This window comes from Dama dama, chromosome 18, assembly GCF_033118175.1.
Source record: "Dama dama isolate Ldn47 chromosome 18, ASM3311817v1, whole genome shotgun sequence".
NCBI lineage: Eukaryota > Metazoa > Chordata > Mammalia > Artiodactyla > Cervidae > Dama > Dama dama.
The window spans coordinates 30,866,950-30,888,301 of record NC_083698.1 but is presented as its reverse complement, the minus strand read 5'-3'; the positions used below and the strand labels follow the sequence as shown (position 1 = coordinate 30,888,301).

General features: G+C 37.1%; 1 protein-coding gene across 4 annotated transcripts in view; it reads right to left on the bottom strand.

Annotated features, from left to right (window-relative positions):
• The window catches only part of RUNDC3B (RUN domain containing 3B), a 161,639-nt gene that overhangs the window by 82,329 nt on the left and 57,958 nt on the right, over window positions 1-21,352 (bottom strand). For all 4 annotated transcript variants that reach the window (XM_061166322.1, XM_061166324.1, XM_061166323.1 and 1 more), the window contains 2 exons: window positions 13,469-13,602; window positions 4,192-4,277 (listed from right to left, as the gene is read on the bottom strand). In XM_061166322.1, the coding sequence (XP_061022305.1) occupies window positions 4,192-4,277; window positions 13,469-13,602 (220 nt within the window). The remainder of the gene's footprint in view (window positions 1-4,191; window positions 4,278-13,468; window positions 13,603-21,352) is intronic.

Genomic DNA, 21,352 nt, shown 5'->3' with positions numbered 1-21,352 from the left:
GAAGTTTTTATACTTTACTCCTTCTCTTACTCCTACTATAATAATGAGAAGGTTAATATTACTCTTGAACATCACTTTCATTATAAATGAAGCATTGTGGTGCACTTGCAAAGTAATAAACAGGACTTGATAAAGTAATTTTATCTCTATATTTTCCACAGTTATTACTTCACATTCTTACCAGAATATTTTTGATCTTGTTTTAAATGTCACATTTGTATTCTTTAGCTTAACTTTTCTAATTATTTTCAGGCTGTGGGTGGAGAGAAATGAAACCTTTGAGCAAATTAATTCAGTTTCTACCTTACTTCTCTATCTCTAGGCCTTCCCCACCTCTTCTTTTTTTGTATTAACTTTGATTATCTTCTTGAGTCTGTCGACTTCCCATCACTGGCTATTTCCCAATAACACCCCAATTCCTAAACTATGAAACTCTTCAAGGGTTTTTTCAATTGCTTACCAAGATACCCTCCACCGAGGCAAAATGATCACATGAATTTCTCTAATACTTTGGAACCATCGTCATGCATTTCAGAAGACCTACTATAGTTCTGCTCCCCACAGTTCCTCCTCCCAATCTTATCCTTAGATTATCACTAATTAGTACTTTCAAGCTTGCCTGCCTTAGCCCATGTAGCTCCTCGTTATGTACTGAGTAAACACTTGTTATCATCATTTTAAAGGACCTCATTACTCTTTATCTGTGAAGAGTAGAACAAGAAGAAATCACTTGATTCAGACACTCTTGAGATTCCTAAAGAATTAGAGATCATTTCTCATTGTTCTACAAGCACTTATGTCAGGGAGCACTCAGACAAAAGGTAAGGTGTAATTATTCTTTCCAAAAGTACGCTTGTAATTTTACAAACCTAACCTTCCAAGGACATATGTTTTCACTAGGGGTTCACAATCAAATGGATTTATAATTGAGAATTTTCTCTGGTTTGATTTTGGTTTAAAAAAAAAAAAAACAGTGTAAATAGTTTTTAAAAAGACTGTCTTTTTGCAACTGCATTTTAAAGTTAACATTTAGGATGGGAATTTTGAAATAACTCCTTACATCATTTTTTGATAATTGCAGAGCCATTATAGTCACATCTAAATACTGTGTGATGTGTATATAGAAACACGATATATTTCTCTGTGTGTATAAACATACACTAACCATGTTTCTATGTGAATAATATGTTTATATATTGTTACAAGAATATTTTTACTTCATGAACTTTTTAGAGATGAATCACTTCCTTTTTCTCCTGAAAAGAACAGCTAATACCTAAACATAAGGCAAAAAGCATTTCCCTTAAAAATTTTGAACTACTCACTCTAAAAACAGTCTATTCAAGTACTATTTCTACTCCACCCAACTGTATAAACTGTATAAACTGTATAAACTAAGAAATGAGACTAACAACTTAGATTATTAATGCTTTAATTTCTATTTAGAAAAGACTGTCTTGTTATTGTATAGCAGATAATTATGGTATAAACTTAGTTTTGATTTCATAGGATTTCTAGGTTTGATCTATGGGGTTCTGATTTTTTTTAAAGCCTCAGTATCTTGAAAATTTACTATCTTTCATAATTAAATGTATTTACTAGTGATGATAAAAGAAACAAATGTTCATTGTGGAAAGTTTACTTCAAGTGTCTAAGAGTTTATCATCATCTCACTGTCCATCTTTAGAAATATCCCGAGTACCATATTGCTTGAAAATGATCCAATAAGCACATCTCATATTTACTTTATGCAAATACTTCTTGGAGTTAAAAGTCTTTATAACCTGGTCAAATTTAAAGTCATGATAATTTTTTCTTCGTATCTTCCAAGTAAAACATTTATTATTTTATTACCTAAGAACATCAGTTCAGTTCAGTCGCTTAGTCATGTCCAACACTTTGCGACCCAATGAACTGCAGCATGCCAGGCCTCCCTGTCCATCAACAACTCCCAGAGTTTACTCAAACTCATATCGATCGAGTTGGTGATGCCATCCAACCTCATCCTCTGTTGTCCCCTTCTCCTGTTGCCCTCAATCTTTCCCAGCATCAGGGTCTTTTCAAATCAGTCAGTTCTTCACATCAGGTGACCAAACTACTGGAGTTTCAGCTTCAACATCAGTCCTTCTAATGAATATTCAGGACTGATTTCCTTCAGGATTGACAGGTTACATCTCCTTGCTGTCCAAGGGACTCTCAACAGTCTTCAACACTACAGTTCAAAAACATCAATTCTTCGGCACTCAGCTTTCTTTATAGTCCAACACTCACATCCATACATGACTACTGGAAAAACCATAGTCTTGACTAGACGGACCTTTGTTGGCAAAGCAGTATCTCTGCTTTTTAATATGCTATCTAGGTTGGTCATAACTTTGCTTCCAAGGAACACACATCTTTTAATTTCATGGCTGCAGTCACCATCTGCAGTGATTTTGGAGCCCCCCAAAATAAAGTCTCAAACTGTTTCCACTGTTTTCCCATCTATTTGCCATGAAGTGATGGGACCAGATGCCATGATCTTAGTTTTCTGAATGTTGAGCTTTAGGCCAACTTTTCACTCTCCTCTTTCACTTTCATCAAGAGGCTCCTTAGTTGTTCTTGGTGTCATCTGCATATCTGAGGTTATTGATATTTCTCCCAGCAATCCTGATTCCAGCTTGTGTTTCATCCAGCCCAGCATTTTCCATGAAGTACTCTGCATTTAAGTTAAATAAGCAGGGTGACAATATACAGTCTTGACGTACTCCTTTCCCGATTTGGATCCAGTCTGTTGTTCCATGTCCAGTTCTAACTGTTGCTTCTTGACCTGCATACAGATTTCTCAAGAGGCAGGTCAGGTGATCTGGTATTCCCATCTCTTGAAGAATTTTCCAATTTGTTGTGATCCACACAGTCAAAGGCTTTGGCATAGTCAATAAAGCAGAAATAGACATTTTTCTGGAACTCTTTGTTTTTTCAATGATCCAACGGATGTTGGTAACACCTAAGCAAAGACACTGTCATCTATACCAGCTAGTCAGCTAAAACAATGTGTCACATTAAAGATTCAGATTTTCTCAAAATCCAAAACATCAAACATGCCATCAGGACATGGAAATTTCAAGATTTTAGATATATGACTTCTGTATATATATGCCTAATTTTCTCTGTCAGAACTGGCTTACGTCACTCTCTTCCTGCAGAAATATGATTAACAAGGTAGAAATACGTATGGTAATTTAAAAGTGTTGAAGTCAGTGCTGTCTGATAGAACCTCGTGCCATGAAGCACTGTTCTGCATCCGTGCTGTCCAATTTGGCAGCCATTAACCACACAGGGCCAGTGAACACTTAAAGTGTGATAAAGCAACTGAAGAACTGAATTGATAATTTAATTTCTATTTTAATTTACTCAGTGGCATGTGGTTAGTGGCTACTATACTGAACAATACATATGTAGGATACTGAAATTATTTAATGTTTTCATTTACAAATACTTTTGAAATGGAAAAAAAAGTGACTGCTTTAACAAAAGCCTTAAATATAGATTAGCAGAGCAGAGCTGAGTGGGCATGACTATTGTCCTTATATGAATCTTTTCTCTATCATCATAAAGTGAAAGTCACTCAGTCATGTCTGACTCTTTGCGACCTCATGGACTTTACAGTCCATGGAACTCTCCAGGCCAGAATACTGGAGTTAGTAGCCTTTCCCTTCTCCAGGAAGAATCATCATAAAAAGTTAATAAAGTCCTGTTTTGCACAATGTACCATCTCATAAATCTATACAACCTAAGGAGACCATTGGTATAGACTGCCCCAAAAACACAACTGAGCAATCATTAATTATATAAGAATTAAAGAAGTGAATAAAATAAACGTTGCAGTGTGGAAAGAGGAAGAATGGAATAGGAAAAGTCTGTGGTGAGAATGAAACTTCAAGTGCTGAAAAAATAAGAATCAAAACTTTCCAGAAAAAAGATACTCCAGGCATAATGTGAGGCCTGAAAAGATAAAACAAGGTAGAAGTATGTTTAGTTGAAAAAACAGTATTTTCCTGAGAAGACAGTGGATTTATCTGAGAAGTATAAAAAGGGGAAATAAAATAGATGAGGACTTGAAAAACAAATGAGTCTTTATTCTGTTCTTAACTTCTAAGTCTTCAGGTGACTCTCTTAATATATATTTGAAAATTAAAAGGACTTTTAAACCTGGTTGTTTTGAAGTCTCTCAGAGCTGTAGAGATGTATTCAGACAAATGTTTTTCCATGAGTGCTACTCTGATCCAGGCTCTACCCTAAAAGGAAGAAGAAAGAATCAAACGTAAAGAAAAAATTAGAAATTAAAAAGTATTGTGTTCACTATGTCATCAAAAATATAAGCATTTTAACATGCAAAGAATAACTCACTCAAAATGTGTATTTGATAAAGACTAAAAATATTTAAGTAGATGAGGTAAATTTTAATTATATATAGTATATACTTTGTTTCTCTAAAGGTGTAGGGTAGAGCATGTCTAATTAACTTTCTAGCTTCTGAAGGGACAGAACCATCAAAACTGAGTTACTTGGGTTAGAGACTTCTTTTTTTTGGGGGGGGGGGTGGTTAGAGACTTCTTGTGAATCATATAAGGAAATCACAAGGCTCATCTCTTTACTTCAGTGCCCAAATCAACACACTAATTGAAATGAATCCCCTTATAAAACAAGAGGAAAGAGTCCATTCTCATTAAGAAAAATAATCTTCACACCACTTGTTTAGTCTTTCCAGAGGGAAGTTTACACAACAAACAGTGAACCAAATTTCATTATTTATCATTTATACAAATCATAAGTCACTGAATTTGGTGCCTCCAGAGCATTCTAAAAAATATTACCAGAAATTTAAACCAGAAAAAGCAAACACACAACAAAAAATATCCCAGAAGCACATCCTAAAATAAAATCACAGAAACACACAATTCTAACAAAATATGAATAATCTTACTTTTGAAAAGGGGTAACAGCATTCAGTAGTTGGGACTAGTCAGTAAAGTTCTTTTTATAAGCCAAAGCATTTATTCTGAATTTTTTGTTTAGAATGAAAGAATACTTGTTAGTGAGAATTTTATAATTCTATTATGTTCACTTCACTCAACCCTTTCACACCTCTCCAGAAAATCTATGAAGACTGACTATATGAAAAATCAAACCACTGTAATAGTAGCTAAGAATAAAGATGACACTAACCAATGTATATATGATGGTCAACTACCAGTATAGAAAAAAAGCATTGAAATGCCTACACTTACAGAAATGTCTACAGTTCTAGTGATTTCCTCAAACTGTTGGACAGGAAGGGTTGAAAACAAGTTAATCCAGACAGTGGTAAAACCTGGCAGGCTAGAAACGGCTATACTGTTTGGAACATGGGCCTGGTTAGCAGGCCAGTCAATTTGCCCACCAACCTCAAAATCCCTTAGCTTGCTCAGTCAACTGCTTCTGCTGAGTAAGCCTAGGGGAACCTACAATTAGTTGCAGCTGAATGGAACAGAGGAAGGGAAGGGGCACACAACAGCCCTCCGTCTCAAGTTTCTTAAGATTTCATCTCGAAGACAGAGACTAGCAGTAGAGGCTTGAATCAAAAAGCTACATTCTCACACAGAAGCAGGGAAAGTTGCTCTCCAGAGAAAGTGTGCTATTGTTAGATAAGAAATGTGGGGGAAAGCCTTGCTTCCTGATTTATTCATTTCAAGCCATACAAAACTGGGTTGCACCTAGTTTCCTGTCTTTCGATGTTTGTGCAATTCTGTTATACTGTCATAACAAATGGTGCTGATTTTTAACGGTTTCTTTTCTTTCAACAAAACCAACAGAATGTTTAAGCTTGTTGGAATCATCAACAGGGAAAAGCTGAAAAGTAGGTATAAGATTTTAGACTGCATCAGTTAGGTAATGGTAAACCACTGTAGGTTGTTGTTATTGTTTGGGAGACACAAATATTAGCCTGTTTGCCACTAATGGTTTTTGGGAAAAAAAATTAATAAAAGTAGTCAACACTCCTTAAGAATGTAATTAATAAATGCTTGCCTCTGCATTAGACACATTAAAATATTTAATCCTCCTGAGAACTGTGTCAGTTACAATACTGTCCCTACTTTACTATATGAGGAAACAAAAAAACAGACACAACTAGAAGACAGGGGACTCATTTCACCACCAAACTGACCAACCTGATAGAATTAATATCCATACACTCTACCTTCCCTCTTATTTCAGGGGGTGGACTGCAACTATTTAAGAGAGTAAAAAGAAAAATCACAGAGTGGACAAAAGCATCTGCATTATATGTAACTGACAAATGACTCCTATCTGTAAAATGCAAAGAATTCTTACAAATCTATAAGAAAAAGATAAGTCCATTTAAAAATGGGCTGCAAGGGGAAGAGTTGAAACCAGAGAGTCAATTTCTTTAGTAGACATCAGAATATTTAGAAGTTTTCCTTCTTTTTGTGTTAGTTTTTATAAGTGGTATTTTTCAAAGAATTTGCCCATTTCATTTAAATTTTTTAATTTACAAGTGTGAAGTTATTCATACCTTCTCTTAGGATTTTTAATGTTTGTAGAGTCTATGGGGTTCATCGCTTCTTCATTACAGATATAGGTAATTTATAACTTCTCTTTTTTGTCCTTCTAGTAGCCTTGCTAGAAACTTATCGGTTATATTAATCTTTTTAAAAACACCAACTTTTGGTTTGTTGATTTTCTTCTAGTGTACAATTGTTTCAGTTTAATTGAATTTTTATTCTTCATTACGTCTTTCCTTCTACTTTGGGTTTATTACTTTTTTTAAAAGTTTCTTGAGATGAAAGCTTTGATAACCGATTTTCTGCCTTTTTCTTAAAATACATAAATGCCTACTTAAACTTATCTATTCTCCTTTAAGTACAATTTTTATATGTTATATTTTCATTATCATTACTAAGTATGTTTTAATTTCATGTGTAATTTCTTCTTTCATTCAGGAGTTATTTAGAAATTCTTCTCAACTTCAACTTATATAAGCCTAGCTAACTCTGTTATGGATTCTACTGTGGTTAGAGAACATTATATTTATATTTGTTTATATTTCAATCCTCTGAAATTCACTGATGTGCATTACAACTCAGCAAATGATCAATTATTGTACAAGTTCATTAAGAATGAATATTTTGTAGTTTCCTATTTTGATTTTCTTGTATACTCCAGTTCTCTAGTATTAATCTTTCTTTATATTTTCTTCATATTATAATTACTTAAAAGTCCATTATCTGCATCTCTTATAGGTCTGTTTCAATTTTACTTTTTACATTTCTTAGTTTTGTTCATTTAACCTTGTTTCCTGATAAGCTTGGTGATTTTTGATTAAATATTACACATTGTGGAAGAAAATTTGCAGCAACTCTAATGCTACCTTTCTCTAGAGTAGATTTACTTTTCTTCTGGTAGACAGAGTGTATCTAACAACCACTTTGTACCACTTAAGGGCACCACTTTTAGGTTTTGGGGGTGCTGATTTTCATCTGAATTTCCCTAACTCCCAAGGTACAGCCTTTCTGGGGTCTCAAAAGCCTGGAGTGTTTACAGGGCCCCTTCAATTTGTTTCACTTCCACGTTTGGGGCCATCACAGTAAAGAACAAGGGATAGGAAAAGTGGAGTGGTAGTTAAAAGAGGAGGTAGATTTATTACTCATTAAGAGAAAATGAACATAAAAGTGGCCTCTTTGCAATACTGTATCTTACTGTAAAGTTCCAGTATTTGGTAACTCTGGTCTATCTGTGATTAACACCCTCTCTCTCTGCCTCTGCCCCTTTCAGTAGAAAATCTGGCTAACCACCATCTAGGACAAAGCACTGACAAGGTAAGCTTCTGAACAAGGAGAAAGTAAGATGATGAGACCAGGAAAAACTAGGCACAACAGGGACATAAATCATAAAAATGTATTAAGGGCTACACTCACAGTTCTATCACAGTATAGGTGCTCAATAAAAATTTATCAGCTGGAGGGATGCATGGATATATGAGTGGTTGATGTGACTAGTATATTCAGAAGTTATAATATGTTACATTCATATTGAATAGAAGGAATACCTAGGGTAAGCAATCACAAATTAGGAAAGCCTAACACAGCCTTAAATAAGAATTTTGAAAAATAAGAACACTCTTAAAAACAGAGAAAAACAAAATTCACACAAGATATGCAGGAAGAAGAACGAACTCAAACTACAGTAGAGAGTTCATACTTTAAGGCCAGAAACTAACTAAAGGGGAAGAAGGCTATCTTCAACTTGAAATCAGCTGGGATACTAAGAAAATCCAATGGAAATATCTGCAAGATAAACAACAAAAGTAACTAAGGATCCAGTTTCAGTGGACCTTCTATCAAAGGTAATGTATTAATATTATGCTTTCAAGTAATTGGCCCAAATTAGCAGAGAGGGAAAAAGGATAAGTTCGGAAGCAAGCAAAATAGGTACCTGTTGATATGAAGTTATTTTTCTCAGAAAGCTAATTCTAGCCTGACACCTAAATAAGCTGATGTACAGAAATCCTATGTCCCCAAATTCCTGCATATTATACTTTTTCTTTTTGGCTGCACTGGTGGGCCTGCAGGATCTTCGTTCCCTGACCAGGGATCAAACCCATGCCCTCTGCAGTGGAAACAGAGTTGTAACCATTGGACTGCCAGGGAAGATCCCGTGTATACTGTAGAAAGAATAGCTGCAAATATGGCTGAGATGTAAAGATTATAGTCACAATCTTCAATTCAAATATTTTATTTCATTGACAGGCTATGAATAGGCCCTGGAAAATGAGCTCAACTAGTCAAAGACTAAGCAAAGAAAGGAAATGTCTACATTTTACAGGCCTCAGGTTAGGGTGACCATCTCAGCTGCACAGTGATACGAAGACACAGGCAATCCTGATTCAATCAATCAATTTAGAGAATGTCTCTGGGCTGAATCGTTCATTGCGCCACAGGGTATCCTATCTTCCACTATTTAAAATGTTCACATAACCCTAAAAGTGTAAGCAAAATGAATCTGGTTTCTTAAATAGAAGTTAAAAATGAAGATCTTGGTTTTGGGTCCCAAGCCTACTGAGTTACACACTATTTAAGATGTAAGCTTGGTGCTCAGGTTCTGACACGTGTTCCCAAGTATCAAGGCTGGCTAAGAGTGCTATACACGCTAGCAGTCTCTGCGAGCTGCAGTTCAAAGGCTCAGGAAATCTGCCACCTGAGGCATCTGTTTAATCCTTCAATCCTGACACTTGCCAGATGTGATTCACTAAGTAGATTAAGTACTTTGCTCTGCACTACAATGAATAAAGACAGGTGTAATCTTTGCCTGCAGACTTTTCCAGACAAGCAGTAGATCTTTTCTCCCCCACAAGTATTCATAAATGGAGGCTTCTATGGTGGCTCAGATGGTAAAGAGTCCGCCTGCAATGAGGGAGACATGCGTTCGATCCCAGGGTTGGGAAAATCCCCTGGAGAAGGAAATGGTATCACACTCCAGTATCCCTGCCTGGGGATGGACTCTGTTTGAGGCCTGAGCAAAACAAAGATACAAAAACAGGACTTAGAACGGGATTGTTCTGTGGTGTTTTGATACTCAATACCAGTTTTTTACAGAATAAATATTAACCTGTCTCTGCTGGGCAGCATCTTGCTGTGTAGGGCCTACTCCCAAGGCTTATTAAGAGAGCTGGTCAGCTGGAGTTTGGGATTCTTTGGTCCACCCAGGTCAAGAGTGCTACATTTCTAGAGTTTCTTACCTTCTCAATTACCTTTTGTATTTTGGTATATGCTAGTTATAGAACCATATTCTCCTCTATATTGAAGGGGTTTAGAATACACTTCTCCTGTTAATTTCTCCTGCTTTGAATTTGAAAATAAGCAAATAAAGTTTCTGTATCACCGGGGTACCTTCTATTAATATAATCCCTTATGATTATACAGTGGAAGTGACACATAGATTCAAGGGATTAGACCTAATAGACAGTGCCCGAAGAACTATGGATGGAGGTTCCTAGCATTGTACAGGACGTGGTGACAAAAACCATCCCCAAGAAGAAGAAATGCAACAAGGCAAAGTGGTCATCTGAGGAGGCCTTATAAACAGCTGAGAAAAGAAGAGAAGCTAAAGGCAAAGGACAAAGGGAAAGATACACCCATCTGAATGCAGACTTCCAAAGAATAGCAAGGAGAGATAAGAAAGCCTTCCTAAGTGAACACTGCAAAGAAACAGAGGAAAACAACAGAATGGGAAAAACTAGAGATCTCTTCAGGAAAATTAGAGATACCAGGGGAACATTTCATGCAAAGATGGGCACAATAAAGGACAGAAATGGTATGGACCTAGAAGATATTAAGAGGTGGCAAGAATACACAGAAGAAGAACTATACAAAAAAGATCTTCATGACCCAGGTAACCACAATGGTGTGATCACTCACCTAGAGCCAGACATTTTGGAACGTGAAGTCAAGTGGGCCTTATGAAGTATTGCTACAAACAAAGCTAGTGGAGCTAATGGAATTCCAGCTGAGATATTTCAAATCCTAAAAGATGATGCTGTGAAAGTGCTGTACTCAATACAGAAGCAAATCTGGAAAACTCAGCAGTGGCTACAGGACTGGAAAAGGTCAGTTTTCATTCCAATCCCAAAGAAGGGCAATGCCAAAGAATGTTCAAACTACCATACAGTTGTGCTCATTTTACATGTTACCAAGATAATGCTCAAATCCTTTAAGCTAGGCTACAACATTACATGAACCGAGAACTTCCAAATGTACATGCCAGATTTAGAAAAGGCAGAGGAACCAGAGATCCAATTGCCAACATCCACTGAATCACAGAAAAAGCAAGAGAATTCCAGAAAAACATCTGCTTCATTGTCTATGCAAAAGCCTTTGACTGTGTGGATCACAACAACTGTGGAAAATTCTTAAAGAGATGGGAATACCAGACCACCTCACCTGCTTCCTGAGAAACCTGTATGCAGGAAGAAGCAACAGCTAGAACCAGACATGGAACAACAGCCTAGTTCCAAACTGGGAAAGGAGTACTTCAAGGCTGTATATTGTACCCTGCTTGTTTAACTTATATGTAGAGTACATTATGTGAAATGCAAGGCTAGATGAATCACAGGCTGGAATCAAGACTGCCAGGGGAAATATCAATAACTTCAGATATGTAGATGACACCACCCTAATGGCAGAAAGCGAAGAGGAACTAAAGAGTCTCTTGATGAAGGTGAAAGAGGAGAGTGAAAAAGTTGGCTTAAAACTCAACATTTTCAAAAAACTAATCTCATGGCATCTGGTCCCATCACTTCACGGCAAATAGATGGGGAAACAATGGAAACAGTGACAGACTTTATTTTCTTGGGCTCCTCAATCACTGTGGACAGTCACTGCAGCCATGAAATTAAAGACACTTGCTCCTTGAAAGAAAAGCTACGACAAACCTAGGCAGTATTTTAAAAAGCAGACACATCACTTTGTCGACAAAGGTCCGTATAATCAAAGCTGTGGTTTTTCCAATAATCATGTATGGATATGAGAGTTCAACCATAAAGAAGGATGAGCACTTTGAATTGATGCTTCTGAACCTTGACGCTAGAGAAGACTCTTGACAGTCCCTTGGACACAAGGAGATCAAACCAGTCACTCCAAAGGAAATCAAGCCTGAATATTCACTGGAAGAACTGATGCTGAAGCTCCAATATTTTGGCCATATGATGTGAAGAGCCAGCTTACTGGAAAAGATCCTGATGCTGGGCAAAACTGAGGGCAGGAGGAGAAGGGGGCAACAAAGAATGAAATGGGTGGATGGCACCATTGATTCAATGGACACGAGTCTGAGCAAACTCTGGGAGACAGTGAAGGACAGGGATGCCTGGCGTGCTGCAGTCCATGGGGTCACAAATAGCCGGACATGACTGAGCGACTGAACAAGTCTTTTCATCTTAACCTACAGAAGCCAAGATACAAACTCAGTTAAGATGCAAAAGAGAATTCAAATGGCACATTTTTAAAACCTGTATTCAATCAGACATTAGAAAGTAAATAAACGAATAAATTTAATAGTTCAAGAAAATGGAGGCCAAAGGACTACTAACATAACAATTGTGACAAAAATGAAGTCTGCTAAAGGAAAAAAGAAACAAAAAAGATTTAAACATCTATGAGAAAAAAATTTTTACAAAAAAACTAGTCATAGTTGACTTAGAAATGAAGACACTTATTGACTTAAATGTATTCCCTATTGGCTCAGACAGTAAAGAGTATGCCTGCAATACAGGAGACCTGGGTTTGATCCCTGGGTTGGGAAGATCCCTAGAGAAGGGAATGGCAACCCACTCCAGTATTCTTGCCTGGAAAATCCCATGGACGGAGGAGCCTGGTGGGCCCCAATCCATGGAGTTGCAAAGAGTCAGACATGACTAACACACTAACTTAAAATATTACACATTCCATTAAACAAGATAAATACATTTTTGTTAATATTAACATTACCAGAAAAGTCTTGTAAGTCCTAGGAAGCTATCAAACTTGTGCATACACTCTACGTTTTCCCAAATTTTAATTTTTACCTGAAAGCTTTAATTTTAATGTTGGCAACAAATATTGTCAAGCTGTTTTTCTTGTCGGAACAGACTTACTTCATTCATCTTTATCTAAGGACTGTCTACTAATGCCTAAGTCAAAAAAGCTATAGTTTGAATGTTTTTCTTTCAAGTAAAAATACTATTACACAACAAAAGCATCTAGTTCAGCTAACAATTCAAATGACTGCATGAGTACTTTTCCTTGAGACAATCACCATAGTTCAGTATGCTGCAGAAATGCTTTATGCATGCTTCCCACTGTGTCACTCAAAATATTAAAAAGGCTTTCAAAGGTTGAGATTTAATTAAATTAATAATGTTTACCATTATAGACATTAAGTGAAACTGGCTTTTTTTTTAAGACTGAGTACATGACGAGGAAGAACTCAATGACTACTAGAATAGTTTGATGCCACTGTTTTAATTTATGCCAAGGCATCAGCAATTTTACCTACCACTGCTTCTGCATCAGTAGTGCGAATATCAACCCGGTGCAAAAGGCAAATCACATTCTGGAATTATGTGAACACAGTCTGACATGTGGACTGCCAGTGCAGGACACCTGAAACTTCACAGACTGGGAAATGTTTCACCATGCTTCTCAAAAAAGAAACTCACAGTGACTAGCTTCATGCCTTCTTGCTACTTATAAGGCAACAGTGAAGATTTAAGAGCACTCTAAAATAACTAGTAAAAAAAAATAAGCCTCTAAAAGATACTAAATTTGGTCAAGTGTTTAATTTCAACAAAGAAAAGAAATACTGTACACAGCAAGGAGCTTGAATTCTCTCTTTGGGTCAAAATGCTTAGGCTGAGAGCACACACGCAGCCTGCACATTACTACTGATGTCTTACCTTAGCTCTGGAGGAACTGACATGCTCCATATTTTCAATGCTGCAGATACAGTTCTGTGAAACTTTCCGGCAAGCCACTCTGATATAGTCCCAGAAGCTACGAGGACTTCCGTAACCAAACCAGGTTACTTGACCTTCAGGAGACAAATTGTAACACAAAATAAAAAGGAAACCAGACTAGTAACTCAAAATGCAAGAACAACAAAATAAAGGGCAGTAGAGTCTGAGATTGTGGAAAGGACCCTGATCTTGGGGTCAAAAAGCCTTAAGTCTGGTCCCTAACTTTACCTACTTGTGTGATTTGGGGCAATTTATTTAATGGATCTGGACTGTAGTTTTCTCAACAATACAGTCAAAGTAAATGAAGCAAAAAGGGCCTAGACACTAAACACAATTTTTATTATTCTAACACAGTCTTTCAGAGAGCACACAGTTATCCGTCCTTGTGCTTCCAGTTCAGCATTAATTTAAATCGCACCTTTGCCATTTACTGACTGTGTGACCCCAGGCAAGTTAATTAACCTTTCTGAACACCACTTTTCTTGACTCTAAAAGGGGACTAGTTGGAGTAACCACTTTATGAAAATTCTCTTAATCAAATACAACAATGCCTGAGTGATGCCTGAGTAGTCCTGAGCATAGGAATTGGCACATAAAAGTACTGTAAAAAAAGAAAGATAATAAAAAAGAAAAAAAAATTACCTCTTGCATCCTAAACCTCTCTCTTCCTGGAAGAACAGAAAAAAATTTAAAAGGAAACACTTTTTCTCCTCTTCAGAGGGATACTTCGAAGAAACAACGTGTAGCCCATAAGTACCTATCAACAGCGGGAACCGTACATTGACTAATCATTACCACCCATTCACTACAATTCTACCGAAACCTTTACCTGTCATTCACTTGCTCACTTCTAGTCAACAACCCATGACAAGTCCTTAGGCACTTACCATTCTAATCTTCCAGACCTGGATAACTATGTCTGTGTTCAAGAACAAATGCTCTTTTGTGTGTATTAATATTTCAATGCAGGACTTTGGGTAATAAGTCCATGGGAACAATTTTGTACTCTGAATATTTTTAAATGGGATATGAGAGACATCTTAGTATTTCTTCAGTTTTCTGAAATAATTATTCTTACCTAGGGAAGTTGTTCGATCTTAAGAAAGACTAGCATTTGTATTTTAAAACCTCTGCTTCTTTATTTTCAAGTAACATTTATTTATCTCAATTTTCTTTGCCCCAGTAACATGTTCTCTCTAAGCAACATCAAGAAGTGAAAAGTGTTCCTGTCCACGAGCAGCATTTAAAAACAATGTCTGAAATATCTGAGTGGTGTCCAACCACGGCAACACCTAAGAATAACTAGGCTTCTTTTTAAAAAGTACTCATGTCTGGGCTCCACCCAAACTAAATAACCAGAATCTTTGGGGGTGGGCCTAGGCATTGCTATTGTTAAAAAGATCCCTCTGGTATTTCCAATAATACAGTTAGTCAACCAAGGGAAAGCTCACATGTCATGACAGGTAATCCCTACTCATCATGCAGGACATTTCAAAGGCCTCCTCCTTTTGTAAGCCGCATGTGATTTCTACAGGAAGGTTCTCCTCCCTACGAACTGGCCTAACACCCTGAGCTTACACTTACAGTTACCTGCTTACTTGACTGCCTCACACATTAGATGGTAAGGTCACTAAGGCAGAGACTATATCTTATTTGTCTTTAATTCTACCTCCAGCACTTGACACAGTGCTTGTCTCACAGCAGGCATTTAATAAATATTTATTAAAACAGATCAACTGGTTAATCCACACTAACCAGATCTCAATTGAAACGCATATAAAAATTTGAACCTTAAAAACCTAATTAGGATCTTTTTACAGTAATAGCTCAGTGACAATCTGGTATCAAGACGTCTGCATGCTACATTACAAACATCAAATATTCTAGACAAAAATATTTACCTTTATAAAAATACAAAAGCATTGATACATCCTTACTCAAACATCATTATATAACTCAAATGTCTCTTCAGTAATGAAATCTTACTGACAAAAGATAGAAATCTATAGGAATATTTATAATCTTCCTTCTTTCTTTCAGTCTCTCCCCATCATTTTTCTTTGCTCCTTCTCCTCTTTAGTTAAAAAATGTTCCCAGAACAGGATGTCGGTATAATCCGCTTTTAGGGCAATTTTCATGTTATCAATTTGTTAGCCATTTGGAGAAGAGACAGGATGTCTAATGTTAAGAATATGGGCTTTTGAGTCAAGAGGACCAAACAGATCACTTTCTAGACGTGCAATCTTAAGCAAATGACTTTTCATTCTACCAAACTGAGTTTCTTCTATAAACTGATAATAATGATAGTATCTACATGGTAACACTGTTGTGAGGATTACATAATGTATGTGCATCAATTACTATATAGCCTAATACAGATGTTAATAATCATTATTACTTTTATTATTATCATACAAAGAGTTAGAGATCCAAGTTCCCCTTGCATTACAAAATAGCAATGAAACACACAGTGAAGTTTTTCCCATTCTTTGCTTAGAATCTAGAAAAATCTTTAAAATTTACTCCCTTACCCAACCCTTTCCCATAACAACCATCCTAAACTGACCTCCCTAAAATCTAGTCTTGGTTAATTTCTTTAACCTCTATTAATTGAGATCATCCCACAATTTAAAAATGAGGACTAGCAACCACACTTCCTCAATAAATGGAGTGCCACAGACTGGAAGCAATCTTGTAGGGAGAATCACAAGGTTTCTCTGGTAACTTTATTTTAAACCTTCTCATAAGTTTGATGTGGCTGAGGAAAATAATTTATGAGAAGTTTCAAAGTAGAACTGTTGAAAATTAAAAAAAAGTAACAAAGTCCCCTATCGATGGGTAAGCATGACTCAGTAATCCCACTACTGGGCATATTTCCATAGAGAACCATAAAAAATTCAAAACAACACATGCACCCCAGTGTTCACTGTAGCACTACTTACAATAGGCAGGACAAGGAAGCAACCTAAATGTCCATCAACAGGGGAATGGATAAAGAAGCTGTGGTACATATAGAGAATAGAATATTACTCAACCATAAAAAGGAATGAAACTGGATCATTTCTAGAGACATGTATGGACCTAGAGGCTATCATACAGAGTAAGGTAAGTTACAAAGAGAAAAATATCATATATTAATGCATATATGCAGAATCTAGAAAAATGGTATGCTGCTGCTAAGTCACTTCAATTGTGTCCAACTCTGTGCGACCCCATAGACAGCAGCCCACCAGGCTCCCCCATCCCTGGGATTCTCCAGGCCAAGAACACTGGAGTGGGCTGCCATTGCCTTCTCCGAGAAAAATGGTATAGATGATCTTATTTGCAAACCAGAAACAGAGACACAGACATAGAGAACAAACATATGGACGCCAAGGGGGGAGAAGTGGGGTGGGATGAATTGGGAGTCTGGGACTGACATATATACACTACCGATAATATGTGTAAATTCGGTAAGTGCTGAAAACTTGCTAAATAGCGCAGGGGACTCTTCTCAGGGCTCTGCGGTCACCTAACTGGGAAGGAAACCCCCGCCCGAGGGGAACATGTAGACGGGCACTGATCCTGCTTGTTGCGCAGCAGACCAACACGGCGGTGAGGCAGCTGCACTCCAGAAACACTGACGTGAAAGCAGAGCCCCTTTCGGAGCAGAGGAAACAAAGGCTCGGAAAGACTAAGTATCTAGGCTTAGGTTATGCAGGGAAGGAATGCACGCTAAACCCTTCAGACTCCTGCCATGTGTACGATATGCTGTCTGCAGGACTTTCACCCAAGACACAATGCCAAGATTCCCTAGATAAGAGACTACAGAAACTGAGAAACTAAACAACTAGCAGAGTGACACGTCACCATGACCTGCAGGGCCTCAGCTGAAGCAGGAGCTCCAATCCGCTGGCCACCTGATGTAAAGAGCCGACTCATTAGAGAAGACCCTGATGCTGGGAAAGACTGAAGGCAGGAGGAGAAGGGGACGACAGAAGATGAGATGGTTGGATGGCGTCACCAACTCAATGGACGTGAGTTTGAGCAAGCTCCGGGAGATGGTGAGGGACAGGGAAGCCAGGCGGGCTGCAGTCTACAGGGTTGCAAAGAGCTGGATGCGACTGAGTGACTGAACAACAAGTATACCAGTAATAGTGTCTTCACAACACGTCCACCTACTCAATAAACTAGAGGAGAGGATGACTGACTTGACTCTGCCTGCCTTACTCTTTCATGTGCATCGTTTTCAAAATGAATTTGCTAAATCAAGACCCTGAATTTTTCACGTTCAGAAGGATGTGCTTTGATTGAGAGAAGGTGGGGTCATTTGTTAGAAATGCCATATGAACTCTCATGTAAATTGTCCATATATCCTAGAACTTTAAGAAATTAATTTCTGCATCTATGAAAACGGTTGAGGTTAATTAAGAATAACAGAAGTGTTCAATTGGTTATCTGAATTACTATTACTTGAACATCGCTTGTACTTAAATACAAATTTACTGTGAGCAAAAGATGTACTTGGGGTTATATTCAACAGGAAAATTAAAAAACAAAGTTACAAGCTGACCATGCCTTTAAAAATAATTGCTGAGGTAATAAATAATCATTCCAAAGATATTCTCATTTCCTTTAAAAATAACCACAAAAACAAATTATATAGCAAGGAACCGAGTAGCCTATATTTTGAAGAAATTTTATTCAGGAGAAGAAACACGCTATCACTAATTGAATTCTCTTTTTATTGTTGGCAACAAGTACAGATGTTTAAAGTGCTTTCAATTTTATATGTACTTTTGGAAGTTAACTTTTTACCAAAGTTAAACAAACTTTTCAATACTTATTTGCAACCCATTGATCTGACTCTAATTCATTTCAGGCACAGAAATAAGAGGTGAAAGTTTCCTAGACTAAAAGGTGATCTGCTACTAACCAGCTACATGATGTCTTTCCCACTAAACTCTCTATTTTCAAACACCTTAAAATGGCCTGTGATCTCTAAGGTCTAACATTATTTTTAATTGCTCTTTTATATTACCTAACTTGAATAATGTAGATATTCACACCATGCAGTGTATTTGTGTTTTGCTCTTATGTTATTTTATGGCCAGATGAGACCTTCTAAAAACTGAAATTTCCAAAATGGTTCTCTATTTAGTAGTGGATGACGACATGTCATCTTTTGGTAATATATAAATGAATCTGTTAAATGACTTTCTTTCTCCACTCTTTGTATTGTGCTTAGTTATGTGAAGAGCTGGTCTCACAGGCTGAAGTTTTGTTAGTGCCACAATACATCACTTGGATGATGACATCAAAGATATTACCTTGGACCTGCCATTTATCTAGACAAGCAATAAAAGCACCATCATATTTTAAAAAGCCACTCTAATATCACTGCTCTTTGGAAGAAAACCTACGACAAAACTAGACAGTTTTAAAAAGCAGAGACATCACTTTGCCAACAAAGGTCCCCATAGTCAAAGATGGTTTTTCCAATAGTCATGAATGGATGTGAGAGCTGGACCATACAGAAGGCTGCATGCTAAAGAATTGATGCTTTCGAACTGTGGTGCTGGAGAAGACTCTTGAGAGTCCCTTGGACAGGAGGACATCAAACCACTCAATCCTAAAGGAAATCAAGCCCGAATATTCCACACAATGGAAGAACTGACACTGAAGCTGATATTCATTGACTACCTGATGCAAAGAGCCAATTCACTGGCCAACCCTGATATTCACTGGCCACCTGATACGAAGAGTCGACTCATTGGAAAAGACCCTGATGCTGGAAAGACTGAAGGCAGGAGGAGAAGGGGACAACAGAAGATGAGATGGTTGGATGGAATCACCGACTCAATGGACATGAGTTTGAGCAAACTTTGGGAGACAGCGAAGGACAGGGAACCCTGGCATGCTGGAGTCCATGGGGTCAAAAAGAGTCAGACACAACTGAGCAACTGAACAACAAAAATATCACTGCAAAAGTTTCAGATTTTAAAGGAAACTAATCACTTGTGGATTTACACTGTTGCCAATATATTTAGATTTTTAACTTTGCACTGTAAATTTTACAGTGTGTGTGGGTGTGTTCAGCTTCTTCATCGTGTCCGACCCTCTGCACCCTATGGCCCAAAGCCCACCACAGATTCCTTGTCCATGGGATTTTCCTGGCAAGAATGGAGTGAGTTGCCGTTTCTTCCTACTGGGGGGATCTTCCCAACTCAGCAATTGAACCCACGTCTCCTGTGTCTCTTGCACTGCGGACGGATTCTTTACCACTGAGTTGTCAGGGAAGCAAGAGTCTTAAATTTCTTCCTGCTAATTTATGAAAATTAGTTTAAAATTTTCTAAACAGAGAAAATTCCCATTTCTGAAAAAGATCAGAATCTTGTCCTTTAAAAAAACAGGCACTACTATTAGTTGAAGTTCATATTTATTAGACCACCCAGTGTTTAAAGTACAATTGTGACCATGATTAATTTTCTAGATAAAGTTTCATGTTAATGTTCTAAAAAAAAAAGAACAAATATAAACACTTAAACTAACTTTAATTACACTTTCAGTTGATGCGAATAAGTCTGAGTCTAGATGAGATACTCAACTGTACTTATACCGCTAGCTCTACGTTACTTATAAGATGCCTCAAGTAAATCATTCAGTAACTATGAATCACAGTTACCAATCTATAAAATGTAATCATTATCCTCTGGTACTGACAATGTCTTGTTCACTGGTAAGGAATTTATCACAAACAAACTTCTAAACTATACCACAGTTTACACCATAAAAATTAGCCAATTCTTAATCTCCCAAAACAACAAAGAATATGAAGATAATCAGGTTCACCAGAAATCTGAAAACTGAATTTGCCTTATAGGCTTTTTTATCCTAGTAATTGTACCATCTTTCGAAGCAGAGTACAAAGGTTTTGCTTTTTTCTTCCACCAGCATTTTTAATATAAGGCTTAGAACATTGGTAGACTGAATTAAAAGCATGAAGGTTGACATCCACACAGAGTCACATATCAAAGCATAGGCCTGAAGAAATCGAGTATAATGTTTTAGCAGTGACTAAGGTTATACATAAGGGACCTAAATTGTTTAAAGCGATTGTGGGGATCAGGATTGAGGAAACGAGAACATACTATTTTTCTATTTCTACCTGTCTTACTGTAAGTGATCTTTAAAAATAACAACTTGTACTACTTTCCTAAGTGAAAAATATAATAAAAGGCCAGGTCATTAGCATGAGGCCTAGCAGTGCTTTGTATACAGCAGGAACACAATAAAAAAAGTTTCAAATAAGTGAGTTAAGGCATATATTCTACCTTGAAGAAAGGAAACTAAGGAATATGTTCCCACTAGTAGTTTAAGACCAGTAGTGACTGTTGGTAGCACCCATGTATGTTTTACTGAGTAACTTTGGAAAATTCACAGCTTCCCTGAGCCCCAGGCTGCATGTAATTCAAGTATTACTATATGACACTTTACAAACTGAGAAAATAACCAGTAAGTCTTATATTAGTAAGTTATAGTAAAATATAAATAACACAGATATGCATGATTAATAAAATTGTGCTTAAAACCAGGAAACTTAATAGAAATATAGAGGGGGTCATGTAGGAGAGTAAATGGAGTGTTATATCGTGTGGGTTAACAAAAAGCTTTTAATTTAAAAATCAGCGTAAGCATAGTTCTGCCCTCTGGATTAACAAAAGCAGAAAGCTTTGCAAAACCCATGCAATGTACTAAGAAAGATCACTTAACTGATACAGCCCTCCCCCGTAAGTCAACTCCATGCTCCCGTGCAGCTCAGAGGCGGGAGACATCACCAGCACA